Source organism: Aythya marila (assembly GCF_965140915.1).
Source record: "Aythya marila genome assembly, chromosome: 3".
NCBI classification, from domain to species: domain Eukaryota; kingdom Metazoa; phylum Chordata; class Aves; order Anseriformes; family Anatidae; genus Aythya; species Aythya marila.
In genome coordinates, this window is record NC_139044.1 from 59,391,197 (window position 1) to 59,407,496 (window position 16,300).

The 16,300-nt window shown below is 38.0% G+C and overlaps 1 protein-coding gene across 1 annotated transcript in view; it reads right to left on the bottom strand.

The window, feature by feature from the left end:
• UBE3D (ubiquitin protein ligase E3D) overlaps positions 1-16,300 on the bottom strand; it is an 83,257-nt gene that overhangs the window by 24,301 nt on the left and 42,656 nt on the right. Inside the window, exon 9 of the mRNA XM_082755680.1 lies at positions 11,252-11,390. Coding sequence (XP_082611806.1) covers positions 11,252-11,390 — 139 coding nt within the window. The remainder of the gene's footprint in view (positions 1-11,251; positions 11,391-16,300) is intronic.

The window sequence follows — 16,300 nt, forward strand, 5'->3', positions numbered from 1 at the left end:
GAAATTCTTATTTACTTACATGGATAAATTGCAACCCCTGACAGTTAGCTACATGGTATGCAACGTGGATTTAATTTTATTTGCTGTTGAATTTCTTCTTAAAAGTCTACATCAAACCCTTCAAACTGAAAAAGTTCCCACCTTGTTCACTGTTACCAGGATAAAGTCCAGATTTTAGAAAGACCACTATGGGGAAGGGGTAGTAAATAAGAGTAGAGGAGGAAAGTAAAAAAAATTAAAGAATAAAACACAATAAGTTCTACAGATAATATTTGGTTGCATTCAGATATCACCTTAAAATAGAAAGAACAGTCCTTAATGGAATATATCCCCAGGCTGACCATGTGGAATAGACACTTTTGATTAATTTAACTAGTCACTACCTACTTTTCAGCTATATTTGTATAGAACAGTATTTCCTTTCTATGGAAGCAGAGAACACAACCTGAATTAAGAACCTGTGTGTTCAGCAGAAAGTTGATTCTACATTGTTTCACAGAAGGATATAAAGCTCAATTGTGCACCTCCCAGCCTCAGTTTTTCTACCTTCCCTGAAAAGAAGGTAAATTAGACAACAGTGAGTACTAGAAGTCAGTTTCTAACCAGTAAAAAGGCATACGTGAATTGCAGGGTTGTCTGCTCCTAAGTAGTACAGAAACAAAGTAAAATGATATGTAATAGAAATGAAATATTGACATGGAAACACCACTGCAGAAAACCTAAGTAGTCAACAAAGAGGAAAACCAAGCAGTCCTAGAATGTGATGAATTCAGAAAACCTGCTGGATGACTGGAATAGACTTTGTACAAAAACATCACAAAGAATAAGCAGCAGGCTCTTTGATGAGTTAAAACAGAAATCTGTTAGCTAGACATCCCCCATTACACAATGATAGCCATCTTTTTTGATACAGTAGGACATTTAAATATAAACACAAAAAGAAATGCATCAAAGACTGGGGCACCAACAGCAAGCAGAATTTCTATCTGAAACTGAATTATGCAGGCAAACGGTTACTGATAATAACCAGAACTCGAGTCAGTGATAGCAATTACAGAAAGTGAAAACATCTGAACAGAACAATGTCCTGTCTTTTTCAGGGTCGCATTTAGGAATAGCAAGCATTCTGAAACAACTTGTAAGTGGACCAAGCAGCCAACACAGCCCGTGAGATTACAACATTTTCACTTGTACAAGTTTGCAGGCAAGACTCTTTTTCATGTAGCCAGGGTGATAAATATTAATTTTTATTCTATTTTCCTTGTAAAATTCAAGCTTACTAGAAGCAACAGAAAGAACTCAGCTCTCCAGCTTGTTTTATCAATTCACAATGCCAAAACTCATAAAAATAATGAAGACTGGGAACTGACCTGTTAAGACAGTCTCTTCCTCTATAGCCTATGCTTTTATAATTTATGTTAATGATGTGGAAAAATAATATTTTTATATTTATTTTCCACCAGGCAGAATCATTTCCTATTTCTCTTGTCAAGCTGCTGGGAGACAGATAGAGAAACATTCACCAGAAAGCCTGGCAGAAGCCCAAGCAGCACTCCCATCCTGCCCACCCAACGCTCCCCGTGATCTCACTTGGCTATTGCCTCGTCGGATTCCTGCAAGTTTTCCTACATGCTGTGAAATGGTTGCCAGGTTTCACCTCAAGGCAATAACAGCTTGCCGTTGAAGGCTAAATGATTGCTGCATCTCAGTAGGCTGTGTTAATACCTACATACTCTTGTGCCCTCCTCTTCCTTCTTCCTGTAGAGTATTCCAAGTCTTATTTTGGGAGCTCTATGAAATGTATATGCTGGGATACTTCCTTGCACGCCCACGTGCAGAGCAGCTTCCTTTAATTCAGAAGTAGTGGAGCCACAGTACAAACGAATATTTGCACAACTGATCTATCTTACTGGTCAAAACAGCAAGCAATGTAGAGACGATGGAAATAGTCCTGCTTTCTTTGAGGTCTGTCAGAATTTGGCTGGTTTATGTCAGTGGGAACAGCAGCAGCCTATTGCCTTTCTCTTCCATTTTCCTTCATGTTTTTCCCTGCCTCGGGACAGACAGCTATTTGACCTCCCCCACAACCACATATCTTCCTATTCTAGCTTTCCTAATCTCTACACCTAAAAAGTTTTCCTCCCTAACAAGCAAGAGCTTTCAAGCACTACCATTTGTCACCGGCCACCAAGCACGGATCACAGACCTATGATTTAAGCACACGGACTCAGAGCCCAGCACTCCCCACTGACATCACAACAGAATGATGGACTTGTATTTCCGAGAGAAGGCAAAACGTATGTTTCTCACTGGGGGCATTACTGCCTTCTTAACCAAAAGATCCATTCCAGACTCATTTTCAACTGACAATAAAAAAGGAGAGCTTAACAACCCTTTTCCTTTTCGTCCACCACGTACTTTATCATAGTCAAGTCATCGATTCAATTATTACACTCTGGCTTTGCAGACTTCTGTATATTTGCCCATTTGTCTCCTTGAAGACATCATTACCATTTCCAGCTCTTCAACACATAACGCTGCTCAGCTGCTCTGAGTGCCTTGGCAAGATGCCCTGCCTGCTAATACAACGCTAGGACTCGGTGACATCCTCTTTCAGGATCCCTCTGACTTTTGTAATCTGTGATAATACACACCTACCCCAGCCTACAGCCCCAATCTGGTAAGACTGAATCAATCTATTTTTAAAGCATCTGTAAACCCACTAAGAAGCAACCTTATAAATGCATCTCAGATTTTTTTCTGGGCTTCTTAAGTAGTTTCAAAACTTCCATCCAGACTCTTAAAGGAAATGAACAGCATCACAGCTTTCCATAACAATACCCATTCACAAAGCACAAAGCATAATAACATGAAACCTTAAGGGAAAAAAATTTCCATTAGAGATTCACTGGTGTCCAGTGACTCAGTATTATTTTCAAGACAACAGCTGACTGCCTAGCTCTGTGCAGCTGATAACTAGATTTCTGTACCTTGTTTGCTGGGAGATTGGAACTTATTCTTTACTCAAGTCAATTATGTTAATTATGAACTGCACAGAGCTAAGACTAACTTGGATAAATCAAAGTTCTGGGGGGAAGCAGCTCGGAAGAATTACCTATAAGCCACACCAAACACATACAGCATTATTTGGTCTTACATGGGTCTAAAGATTTCTTTTGAGCAGAGCCTGTTTCTCAGTCAGGAAGGTGACACTCTCAGTTAATACAGAAAAACAGATGTTCTCGAAATGTATCAGGCCTCCCATATAAAGACTCCTCTTTAGGTATATATTCAGGTACCTAAACAGAGGTATTTGGCTGATCTCATTTCATAACACATTCCTGATAAACACTCTGGGAGTTTGGTGCCTGTTCATAAAGAACATCAACCCTCGGTTTGAGTCTAATAGGACTTTATGGACACAAGTAGTGGATAATTAAGACCTAAGCAAACAGCTACACTTTTAGAATTCAAAATGAATTGGGAAAAATCAGACCTTACACAATAGATGCAAAGGGGAAATAAAATGAGTGGTATTAATCAAGACACTTTCAATCCTGATTAGTTCCATCTTCACCCCGTTTGAGCAGTTGATAAGATGGGCTGTACCAGGCTATCTAAATTAGATTTCTGTAATCAATTGTGCATTCACGTCTAAATGGCTAATAACATATCTGAGCACATTTTCTAAGAAAACGACAATGAAATGTATCACCAGATGCTGATATTACACTTCATCCCTTAGGTCTTTTTTCTCTGTATGCAAGTGAACACGCAGTTTTTAAGAAGCCCGCCCAGGTGTTTGTTGCTGGAGTCTAGATGGAGAGAATTGCATGCAAATAAGCTGATTCCTCAGGCAGATCTTCCCTCTCAAGCAGCAGGGAACTGTAGTTCCAGAAGAGGCAATTGCCTGTGTACAACACGTACGCTGCCTCTCACCGGGAGCTCATGATTTTTGTAATTAAACCCACTTCTGCTTATGGTATGCCCAGATTCGCCCTCTCTGATTTCTTCTGTAGTGGTGAACAGGCGTGGAAGAAACAGATGACAAATTCTGAATCTCAGTTTAGGAGATTTAGGTCCTGACTCTCCACAACAGAGCACTGAAGCAATCACAAAACTTTGTGCTTCCAGCAGTAAGCTCAGCCTGCATTTTTCCCATTCAGTGTTTCAGCTTAGATTTAGATGTGATTGAGTTTGTTTAGTTTCTGGCTGATAGAAACAGGCAACTCCTTGCCATTAAAGGAAGTGCAGCCATACCACGCGTTAGATAAGTGGGATAATACCTTCCCATCAGCATCTCCACAGCAGCACCAGATGTCATAATGCCACAGTGCAGAAATGCATGCCTGTCCTGCAGATACAGATTAGTCACATCAAGGACACAGAGGGGAGGTATGAGACATTGCTCAACACGCCCCTGCAAATGGAGAGTATCCAGTTTTCAGATAAGAGGCTTTGTTTTACTAGTTTATGCAGAATCAGTAGTGGGAATGGTTTTTAGTTGCGGTTCAACAAAGACTTCAAAATAGTAATTACAGTTCAAGAAAAAAATTGTTCTGTTTCAGCTTGAGGCCCTGAGAGTGAACATTAAAAAAAGCAGAGAGTCTCAGTGTTGAAGAAATACCACAGACTGCTCTAGAGATACTTTTGAAAAGGTGGCTTACAGTGATCACTGAGTTAGATAACCTGGGTGGTAGGATAAAAATCACCTCATTAAAGGACAATTAAATAGCAGACAAGAAAAACAAGGCAATCTCTAAATTGAACCTAGAAAATGTTATCATTCTGCCAAACATTTAAATTCATCTTTGAAGCACTAATTCTTTTAATACTGCTTGTTCTTGTCAGCATTTTCTCAAAATCACTTCATAACTCTTTCTAATTATTCTGCAGTGTTTGAACAGATTTATTATGGCTTTTGCTAAATGCAAATAAACAAACAAAAAATACACATATGTTATAACTTTTTATTTTCAAGTCAATTAAATATCTGTATGCTTATTTAGAAAAGACTGCATCTGCTTTCCACGGGCTCTAAGGCTTAGTCACTTGTTTCCTATTTACAATAAATTGTTTCAAATCAAACTTTAAAATTCCACATAATTATCACAATAAAACACTTATTAGCACATGCAATGCAAAATTGAATCCAAACATTTAGGAGAGAGTAGGTGTTTTGGATCCTTTCCACAGGAAACAGTTGTGTTGTGTTTTTTTTTGAAGAAACTATAAAAGCATCCCAAGCCAAATGAAGCCATCCTATGTCATCCTAGCAACTGACTGGAGTTAGTAAAAAATGGAGAAAGCACTTTTATCCAAATCTGCATATATATATATATATATATATATATATATATAAAAGAACATTAGTTTGTAGCCAAAAAGGCTGACACTAATTGCAGTTTACAATTTGTAAAATTGGTCAGTAAAGGGGAACAAAAATTGCTGTATTTCAACAGAATACCATTTGCACTGGTTTCTCTGTATTACTGTGAGCTCCAGTCTGTGAGCTTCAGACAAAAATTAAAAAAAAAAAAGCTAGTTTGTCTAAAGAAATCCTAAGGGATTTAGGATCCCATTCATTGTCTGCAAAATGTTACAGAATATACATACACATATTCAAATCTGTAATTCATTTTTGTGGGAGATGAATAAGCAAGTAATACAAAGCTTAATTTAAAAAAAAAAAAAAAAAAAAAAAAAACCATTTAAAAAGATAATATTTCAATGCATAAATGGACTTATTTTTCTTTTCTGGGACAGGTGAATTCAAAAATATTGAAAGCCTATTTCTTCTCTCTTGATATTTTCATCTTTTATATTGCTATTTCCCAAATAACTTTGAATCACAGTATCTCCTGTTTGACAGTACTCCAGAGGAGTGGAGTCCAGCTTAAAAGATTCTGTGTGACATCTGCAGCTCCAAATGCTCAGAAGGGAACAAAAGGAGGAGCTGAGCTGAGCATATTTTTCTAAATTTTACTCGGCAGTTTGCTTCAAAAAGGATTGTCAGAAAACACAGGTATATCTGCAATCATCCTCAATTCTTGAAGCATACCTTAAGCTAACTTACTTTACCACAAACAAGTTTGAGAATGCTATTTTAGGCATATAGATATATAAAAGTCTCAACACTTAAAAAAGCACTGCATGTGAAGGCATGCTTTAGTTCAGACCATGTGCAGACCAAAGAGCCGGCAGTAATTTTGAATTTTGCCTTCCATGAGTCTTGTATACTTTTGACACCCACATAGTAGAGCCATTAAACTCCAATGGATACTGGTTTTATTCATTTTTCTATTTTCTGAGCAACAGTCTACTTCACATCTCTACCACTGTCTATTTTAGAATGTTTCTGCAGCTGATTAAAAGATTTCAAGTGATAAAAAAACTTGATTCATGAACTCATGAACTGAATTCACTTTTTTATAATAATTTTTATTTTTTTAAAAGGCTCTACTTCTCTTAACTAACTGAAATGGACAGTGTGCTGATAAACTTCCAGTGACACTGGGTTCAGCGCTGAAGAATATCAAGAACATAAAGACTGCTCAGCTCCTTAAAGCAAGCACAATCTTCTTTCAATATCATACAACTGCAACAGTAAAAATAAAACTGTGATCTATTTAACTACAAGAACTCTTGCTACACTCTCTGGCCTTATGAATAGAGCCTTGATATGGGAAGTAAAATGCCTGGTTTCCCACAATAATACCAGTGAGAGAGAATGTGCTGAACAGCCCCATATATCATCATAAGAATTCAATATCCATGACATTTTCTGTTCGCTGTGCTTGAATTTGGAGAAAGACAAGATAAGGTTAGCAAAACACAGCAGAGATTACTTGTCACTTTAAAGCATCTCCCCGCGTTAACTGTTTTGTGTTGTAAGCTCTGAAGTACCAACACACTTTCCCAGACTGCGCTGAGAAGTAGCAGCTGAGCAGTTTGGTGATGAAGTACACGGCATCTCAAGTGGGTGATAGCTACAAGTGCTCACAAGTATTATTTATAAAGTACAAAGTAAAGTCCAACCATTCCTGAAGCAAAGGAATGGTCAGCTCGGGTGGAGAGCCAGATAGATCAAGAGTGCAGTAAGGTAACACAGCCTTCTGTGTAATGTAATGGAGCCAAACACAGAGGGGTAAAACTGCTCAGAGCAAAAGCAAGCTAAGAAATTTCTGATTTTTTTTCTAGCAGCTACATCTTCTTTCCCTTTTCTTACTGCTTTCTGCACAGCTCCAAGATAAATATGAAGTACTTCAGTCATCCTATTCCCATAGTTCTAGGCATCCTGGTTTGGGTGAGGGATTGTAAACCTGGCAAAGCGCATTTTCAGGACAGCAAATCCATGTTCTCTGGTAACCCTGGGAGCAGCCAGCAACCATCAAGAGCTAGTCTACCCATTTTGGTCCTTCCAGAGCTTCCAGGCTCAAGCTTGCTAATATTTGACTCTTTCCAGTCCACCAGAAAACATCAGTGTCACTGCACAGGTATAATGAGATGAGCCAAAGGCAGCCTGGGACCTAGAATCAACAGCCAGTTCTAACAAAAAAAGGGAAGCTTAAAAGCTGGCTGCAGTGACCACCTACCCCTTTAAACTGAGGGCTGTGCGTACCGTAGTCTACTGCTGCTCCTTTCTTCCAGGCTGCTCCAGTGATGTAAACCACAGTGAAAATCTTCACAGGGTCAAAACAGAATGAAAAGGGATTTCAAATATTATGTTACTAAGCAGTAGCACGCTGTTGGAAAATAAAATGTAATTTATGTCTCAGCACAGATATGGAGTCTGTTAAGCTAGTCCCAGAGAGCATTTCTAGAGCACAAAGCAGAACAGAGTTTATTACAGAGATGATTAGCAACTAAGCACATTTACTTAATGTGGTTTTTACAACGTAAACATCACCCACTGCATATGTACACCAACTAAAGATTTTGACTTGTCAACACTGCAACACTGAAATACAATCAAGAGATGAAGTAAAGACAGTCTCAAACAACACAGGGTTATGGATAAGATCATTTCTGCCTACTTAATTACAGGTAGCTGATGGTATGTTATAAAGCTTTACTAATATGAGCTAAACTGTAACTTTTATTTCACAACATATACATCTGCCTGTTAGATTCATTTTAAAATACTGTATCAGAACATAAAAAATGCCCCAGTGATCCATTTAGCTCCATACCACGTGTCCAACAGTGGGAACATTTAGGAAAGCAGAAAGCTCTGGCATGCCCCTGGGTCATCTCCCTGCAAACCCCCTGAGCATTCAGTATCCGTTGCTCAGTGGCCTAGAACCTGGCCTGCTGTTGAACAAGGCTGCCACTTGTGGATAAAGAAAGAAAACAACTTTACAATAGTTTTCAGTTCAAATATAAGTATTGTTTTAATATTATCTATCTATATGTATGTATGATTGCTTTTTCTAGGCCACCACAGATACACTTAAGAAAGCAAAACTAGTTTTTGTCATTTTGCTATTGCTCCATTAAGCCACAGGAAATAGAGTTTTCTACTAGTGCCCTTTTGTTATTTATCGTTTCACTCAAAATCTTCTGTATTTTGATTGCACAAGGATCTTATGCTCAGGTAACAGCACAACTTAATATCATTATTCCACCTCTCTGTGGATCTTGCCAACTTTTCCAGGAAAAATACAGAAAAACTAGGACATATAATTCTAATATTTGCTTTACAGGAGGTGAATATCAGTGCAAGGAACCAAGGCAAAAAAGTGATAAGGCTGGTAGCTTATTGTAAAGCTTCAGAGAAGAAAGCCGAGGCAAATTTTGTTTCTGCTTCATGGATTCACAAATGGGGGCCTAAACGAGGTTCCCATGGATAAAAATAAATAAAACAATATTTTCCTGGACGGTGTTTGCCCTCCAGGTCAAACGTTTTGTGATGCTACACGGAGAGTGAAAGTTAGATCCAGGACCTTGTCATAACAGCCATTTTTCTTCCCTCACACTTAGCAAAACTCCACATTATTTTATTAGAGTAGGTTTCAGAACTTTGTTTTTTTTCAAAACTGCAAATCTGTTCTTTTCTTGTTGCTGTGAGAGCACAGACACTGGGAATCAGCTTAAAATGATAAAGCAGTATCTTCAGCCTGAAATCATTTTCTTAACCAAAATTACAACAATCCGACATTGTCACATCATGCACTTTGCCACAGATTGGCAAACTAAGGTCTGAACAGGTCAATCCTAGAAGACATATCCCCCACAACTCAGCAAAGCATTGTGATATTTGGTCCAAATTAAACCCTCTGTGGTCCCACTGAACTTCAAGTTTGAATGATCTGTTCAGTAACAGGCCAAAAGGAGCAAATACAAATCCTTAAAACATGGGTTCCTAAACTCCAATTGGCATTTTTGAGTTTTTGCCCTCACAGATGGATGTCCTCAGAAAACAAAGTCTCCAAGCAAAATACTTTTACAGGAGTCACAGGAAAAACAACACACCACATCGTTCCTCAGCGATCAGCTCTCCTGGTGACCAACGAGGCACCACAATGACTCCTGAGGCATCCTCATCCTGTGGCTGGGGAACATCACCACTGACTTGTCTCTAGGCCAAGCACTGCAAGGATTTAAGGGTTTGAGACAGTCTGACAAATCCAAAATGCCCCTGGAACAATCAAGTACAACCATGCAGATTCTGACAAGGAAAAAGAAAAGTCTAAGGTATTTTGTGTTCTTGGAGGTAAAAACCTTCCTCGATTTACTGATTCACATCTGTGCACACACATACGCAGTCTGTTTTCATTTGCTATCTCTACACAGATTAAAAAAAAAATGGAAAGAAATCCTAAGTACATGACCTTAGACTTTTATCACATATTATTGACAATGTAATGGACAATGAATCCGTTCTCCTAGATTAGACAACCAAAACATTCACTTCTTAATAGGAAACATAGATTATTCAACTGTATGAATAGTCATTATTTACCAATCTTTGAAACAGGATATTCTTCAATTTTATGGCTTCCAAATGTACAATCCAGTAACAATCCTGACCTTTGGTACTAAAACATCATTTTGAAATGATAAATGGCTGCTGTTCAGTTGAGAGAGCTCCATACACAGATTCCCTGTTTCCAAGTTCACAGGATACAAAGGAAGGACACAATGCAGGTGCATATTTATTTCCTAACATTTAGATGTGTTTTCAGCAGTTGTCCATCACTGTAACTGTATTATAAGTCAATTACTTGATTTTGTTTTATGGACATCTTCTTCCCAGGTTCCTTCTGGCTCCAAAATTCTGCAATTAAGATTACCTTTCACTGAACATATTTCAGGAGCACAAATTACATATTCTCTTGCCTTAACTGAGAACTGAGAATGCAGACAAATAGGAGGTACAAGATTTTCTGCTACGGACTCTTTAGGACACTCATTTCCACTAAGATGACCATTATTCTGTAGCTGTCAAACACAGCTTCAGATACTTTTACTGCTCGACATCTGATTGCTTTAGATTTGCATCAACACACAGATAATGGACTACATAACTACAAGGGAAGACAAGTATCAAAAAAGAAAAAAGGATGAGTTGATCTACTACTGTATGGTGACAAATTGAGATGCCCGTATATATTGCTTTTTAAAGTTGTATGTGCTCAGAAACATGCTTAGATCATGCAAATCACTATTTAACACCTGCAACAATGACTTTCTGAGGAAAATTTCCATGAATAGTGAGACCTTCATCAGTAACATAGAGTGACATTCACATGGGACAAAACCGTGAATGCTTCACTACTAATTTTATACACTGGGTTGCATATTTTGTCCTATTGCTCCAACCAGCTTTCACCACTGTCAATCTTTATTTTTATCAGAGGACTTATGTGTATATATTGCTTTTTTTTCTTTTTTTTTTTAAGACAATAAGACGTTATATAATGATGTATTTCAACAGAATTATTGAAATTATTAAATATTCTAGCTACTCCAGACTAAGTTTGAAAATTTTATGTTCTTACTTCAAACACTAAATGTAAACAGTTATTCACTGTTTAAAAACCCAATGGCATTGCTTGCCCTGGTCTACGTTCAATACTACTGGAAAAACTGAGGATGAAAAGAAATTCTCCTTTGCTATATATAATTTAATGAAGAGTTATGCAACACCAGAAGATAAACATTTAGTTTAAAAGGGCTTATGGGCCCCAGGGATGTCTCTATTTCCTAGAAATAACACCATTATACTGAAATAGCAGCTGCTCCTTACCTGAAAAGAGTTCATGCACTGAAGTGAAGGGGGCAGAGAGGTGGTACTCAATCCCAGTATCAGCAATAATTCCAGACAAGTTTCTGATGGAAACTTTAAGGGATGAACTCCAAAATCATCTTCCCATGCATCAGCAAGTCTGTAAATTAAAATAAGTATATTTATATATATAAAATACACCTGAAAACCAAGTATTTCAAATGAATACTAGAATGTGCCATAGTATTGTGATAAAAATTCTCCTCACTTGTCACTCCTCTCCTTGTAAGTCACAGGTGTTTCTGCCAGAAATACCAGGTGCATTTAGAGCACTTTATACCTACTGCCAATATTACAGAAAGATACATAACTCGAAAGGAAAACTTAGCATACACTAGAACAATTCACTCACATTTCTTACTCCAAGTTAAATATTTCTGAACCAAATGTTAACTGCCACTAGTGAATTCCCATCATGTGGTGTTTTTACACATAGAGCGTTCAAACTGGAAAATAATGCCTCCACTTTTTGTCCTTTCACTTCTGAAAACACAGGAGGGACAGACATGATTTCAAAAATTGATATTTATGATGCTCTCATTGTAACCCTACAAACACTAAGCACTCCCAGTTCCTTTTATGCAGCTTTCTGCTTTAGATGTATTAAAAGAATTAAGATTTTTAGAGCGAATCACACCCTGTAAAACATTATGAAAGCATGTTTCTATAAACTGTTCCTGCTACCATGTGCTGAAGAACAAGATCAGTTCAACAAGATTAAATCAAAACATGAGAACGCTCTACATCCTATTATGCATTAAAGAAACAAGCCTGCACACACTGTCAGATTGATTAGTGATCCAGTTATTTACTAATTTTATCTGACCAGCTAGTACCATATACTCCAGACCAAGGCAGACGCCGATTATTCTCAGCAGATTTGGAAGTATTACATTTTGGAAGACAATGTTTGCTACCTTTCCATGTCCAAGACTTCAAGATTTCAATACGCAACTTTGGCATCAGCTTTCATTTCTAAATTCCTCCAGCTCTTCTGCAGACAAATTGTTCAAATTGACTAATCTTTTGCTCTTGAACTCATCTGCTTGTTTTAATGTCTTATCTAGAAACAGCTGATTTTTTATAAGCATATAAAAGAGTAGGCATTACTGCAAGATTCACCGCAAGTGAAAACTAAGCAAGTATTCGCACCGTCTGTGTCCTTCTGGATGATACTCATTCCCTCAAGTCTAACAAACCTTGTCTGTAAAGTCCTGCTTCTTAGATATAGACTTACATACGCACTTTTTTTGCATATGCTTCCACTATTAATTCTTCCCAGTGCCAACTTTAGCTCTTCTACATGTTCTACTTAGCTTAAGTTACACATCTTTCTTCAAAGAGTCAGTATATTTTTATTTTCTTAGCTGCATTTTTAAGGAGGTAAGAAACTGGCCTCTTGAGTTTTAACTGTTTTTTTCCTTTTCTAACCTTTCAATTTTCTCATCTTCCTTTGCTTATCTATGGGTATGTAATAATCCACTTCTGCTTCAAGACACAGAAGCAAAACCCACAGTGCACACAAGGTCAGAGGGGTCTTCATCTCCTTAAAAAAAATAAAAATAAAGGGTTCTGTTCTTGCACTCTTTTGTTTGTTTGCTTTTAATTCAAAATAAAAGAGAATTATATCACTTCTAAATTACCAGATGTACCATGTCTTTCTCAGCCCAAAGCCAGAGTGAACAGGTCACTTTGACATGAGGAGATATAAACCATACAGGGAAAGAAAAGAAAGAAGGGTGTCTGGCATGGCACCCTCTGGCATTTCAAATGGCAGTACCTTGCATAAAGGTTTCCCCACATGGCTGACACCACACCAAAGAACCGAGGCCAAAACCTGCTGCACAGCAACAGCCTTCATAATACGTAGCATGGGGCTGGAGATTGCTTCAGGCACTGTAACTGTGCCAGACAGAGCTGGAAAAGCTGTTTAAAGCTACCGCACAAAACCTGCCTGCTAGGTGAGCAGCTCAGAAGACACCCTGGAGTATTTTCACAATTGAAAGGTACAAACCTTCAGCTAAGCCTCTGGATACTTTATCTATATTAAAAGGAAGCAGGACTCTTTAAAAATAGCCTGTGAGAGGCGAAGCCCTGACGGGTCCAGAGATTGTGGGGATGTGCCAGGGGAGAACATCCAGCTCTAGATCACAGGCACTGAGCTGCCAGCAACCAAGGAGTCATCATAATTGTAATCTAGAATTGAGTTTCGTATTTCACCATATTTTTGTAACTTCATTTCCACACATAATTAGAAACTAACCTTTGTTATGTTCCTTACCGTGTCTCTGTTCTACATTTTTGACTGGTGATACAGGTAAATTGAGGTAAAGCTAGCAAAATTGGGGCTTTCAATTTTTCACAAATCAGTAAGTCAAAAGGCATCTTCAAACACACAGTAAAAGAGTTTGGAGACTGGAAGTGATACTGTAAGGTCCTGGGGCTTGGGAAGGCATTTCCACATAGCAGTGCCCCTCCACAAAGAAACCTTTTGTAACTCCAGGCACTACTCAAAGCATTACAACTTAATTCAGTATCCCCATTCTATTTTTACTTCATGACTTGAAGATTTTTTTGGAGCTGCCTCTTCATATTAAAGCCCAACTCTTACAGCACTGACATTGCATTAGGGCATTTTTTTTGGCTGTTGGTTTACATGGGGGAAGGACTGTTTCCATAAAAACATCTAGCCCAATTATATTATAATTCTCGTTTATTAATAGCTCAGTTATGAGCATTTCCTGAAATGATTCCAGTGTGTTCCCTTATTACAAACAAACCATGTGTGTCCTAGCACTTACAGCTCCAGGAACACTCATGTTAGGAATTAGTCTTTATGACTTGTCCTTTTGCAGCATCTAACACAAGTGCTTGTGGGAAGTTTGTGCTTTGTTAGACCATGCCTCTTTGTTCTTCTTTACCCCTGAGACTCGGGAATATTTTGCTATAATCTTCACTGTAGAGGAAGGAGAAAAATGTCTGCTTGCAACAAAAAGAAAACAAGCCCTATTTTTTAATCTTAGTCTCATAGAACCTGTCTAAAGAGGACTGTGTCTTTTCCAGTACAGAAAGGCAAGCTGATTATTTTCTATTTACTGAATTAGCTAGATCAGTTGATAGTGACCCTCAGGAGAGCGAGTACCAATAGAGGACAACTCAGTGCTTCCACCCAGACCAACCCCAAATGCCAACAGTTTGGTCTGGTTGAGAGTTCCTTAGCCATGTAAACGAAACTGTGTTTCACTATCCTAATTTTTAAAGGAAGAGTAATTCAATTTGACATTAAGATAGGGCAAATTGCCAGAGGGAGTTTTGGGGAGGGCTAAGAAAAGACAAAAAAAAAAAAAAAAAGAAATCGGCAGGATTCAGAAGTGCACATGGTAACTTTGGATACACGAGGGACTTTGCATGCATGTTCTCTCCTCCCTTGATTCCTAATACCTTCACTCAGCAATGAATTCTTGCTTCTAATCTGCTCTTGAGGGAAAGTAGGTTGGGCCCAGCCTGCACCTTTCAGGAACAAAGAGCCAGAACAAGTCCCTGAGAACATAGCTCATTATGCTGTCTGGCAGAAATAAAGAGGAGGTAAAACAACAGATTAGCTGGAAGAAGGTGAGGTTAAGAAGAAAAATAACTTATGCACAGTGACTCGTGTTTTGTACAATTCATCTTTCTGCAAAAATTTGCTTTTTCTATATTGAAAAAAAAAAAAGCCTTGAGATTCTGGGCTTTTCAGTTTGACAATAAAAATTATGACTCTCAGTATCGAATAAAAATTAATAAACTCTTCAGATTCCCTAAATCATCACAGCACACAAGACTACGTACCTCAGACTGAGTTTGTGACAGATAAAACCTCACCACTATAGACCTTCGCAGTGTTTGGAGGAGATGTGAGTCAGGTTCAGAAATCAGGTTTTAAAACAAAAAGATGTAGTGAAACATACTTGATAAAATGGTTCAAACTAGGAGCCTGCTCTGAGCTCAGAAAAGAACATATCAGACTGATTTTTTTTTTTCCACAGGACATTAAATCCACCTCTCTACTTCATCATCATTCTGTTTTCCTGCCAGTGATCTCACTAACCCTAACTATTCTAAGCATCATGTCTGTCGCTCCATCTTTCCCATTTATTTCTTTATCACCCCCTTTCTGAGAACTTTTAAGCCCCTTAGCATATTTCAACCAATTTTTCTTAAGAAAGATCTCAAATATATTAGGTTTTAGCATGTTTCAAGTTCTTCTGAAAATCGGTGTCTGAATAGTGGAGAGAAATCCATATTAGTTACTTCATAGAGAAAAGCTACTGATGGAGCTCATCAGCATATATACCATACAAACAAGTGACATTTATTTGGGACAACATTAGCAGAAACTCAATATGACATTTCCATCTAGCAAAACCAACTGCTACAAGTAAACACATTCTTCTCAGACTACTATACTCCCTAATGAGTGAGCCAAATTGAGAGACTTAGTACTTTTACCTCAGCTTTACTTACCCACTCAATTTTGTGGGTACAGGGCAACTGGAAAGGAAAATCTTGTTTGGAGGAGGGAAGAAGGGTTGGTGGTAATGATACTGCCCCATAAGGGCAAAAATCAGAGCTCTTCCTGGTGTTAATCCAAACTTAAGATGCAACCCCCTACAAATGAAAATGACACCCCAAACTCACCCTTTCTGTTTCAACTACAAAATATACCTTACTCTTGGCCACGGAAACACAACAAATAGACATAAGATTAAAACATAAAACAAGACCTTCATATAACTTTCCTTTTGAGAAAGAACCACATGATGAATGCTAATCAAGCTGTTTAATATGCTTCAAGCATAAGTGTCAGAACTGAAAGCAGTACAGAAAGCGAACAGAGTAAAATTCTACTCAAGAAAGAGGCAACATATTTGGCTACTATGCTAGATGCTGATACGACATAACTATGTGCAATGTGCTAAACTTTCAAACTGGAAGGTTGAAAAAAGAAGGCAAGAAAAAAAAAAAAAAAAA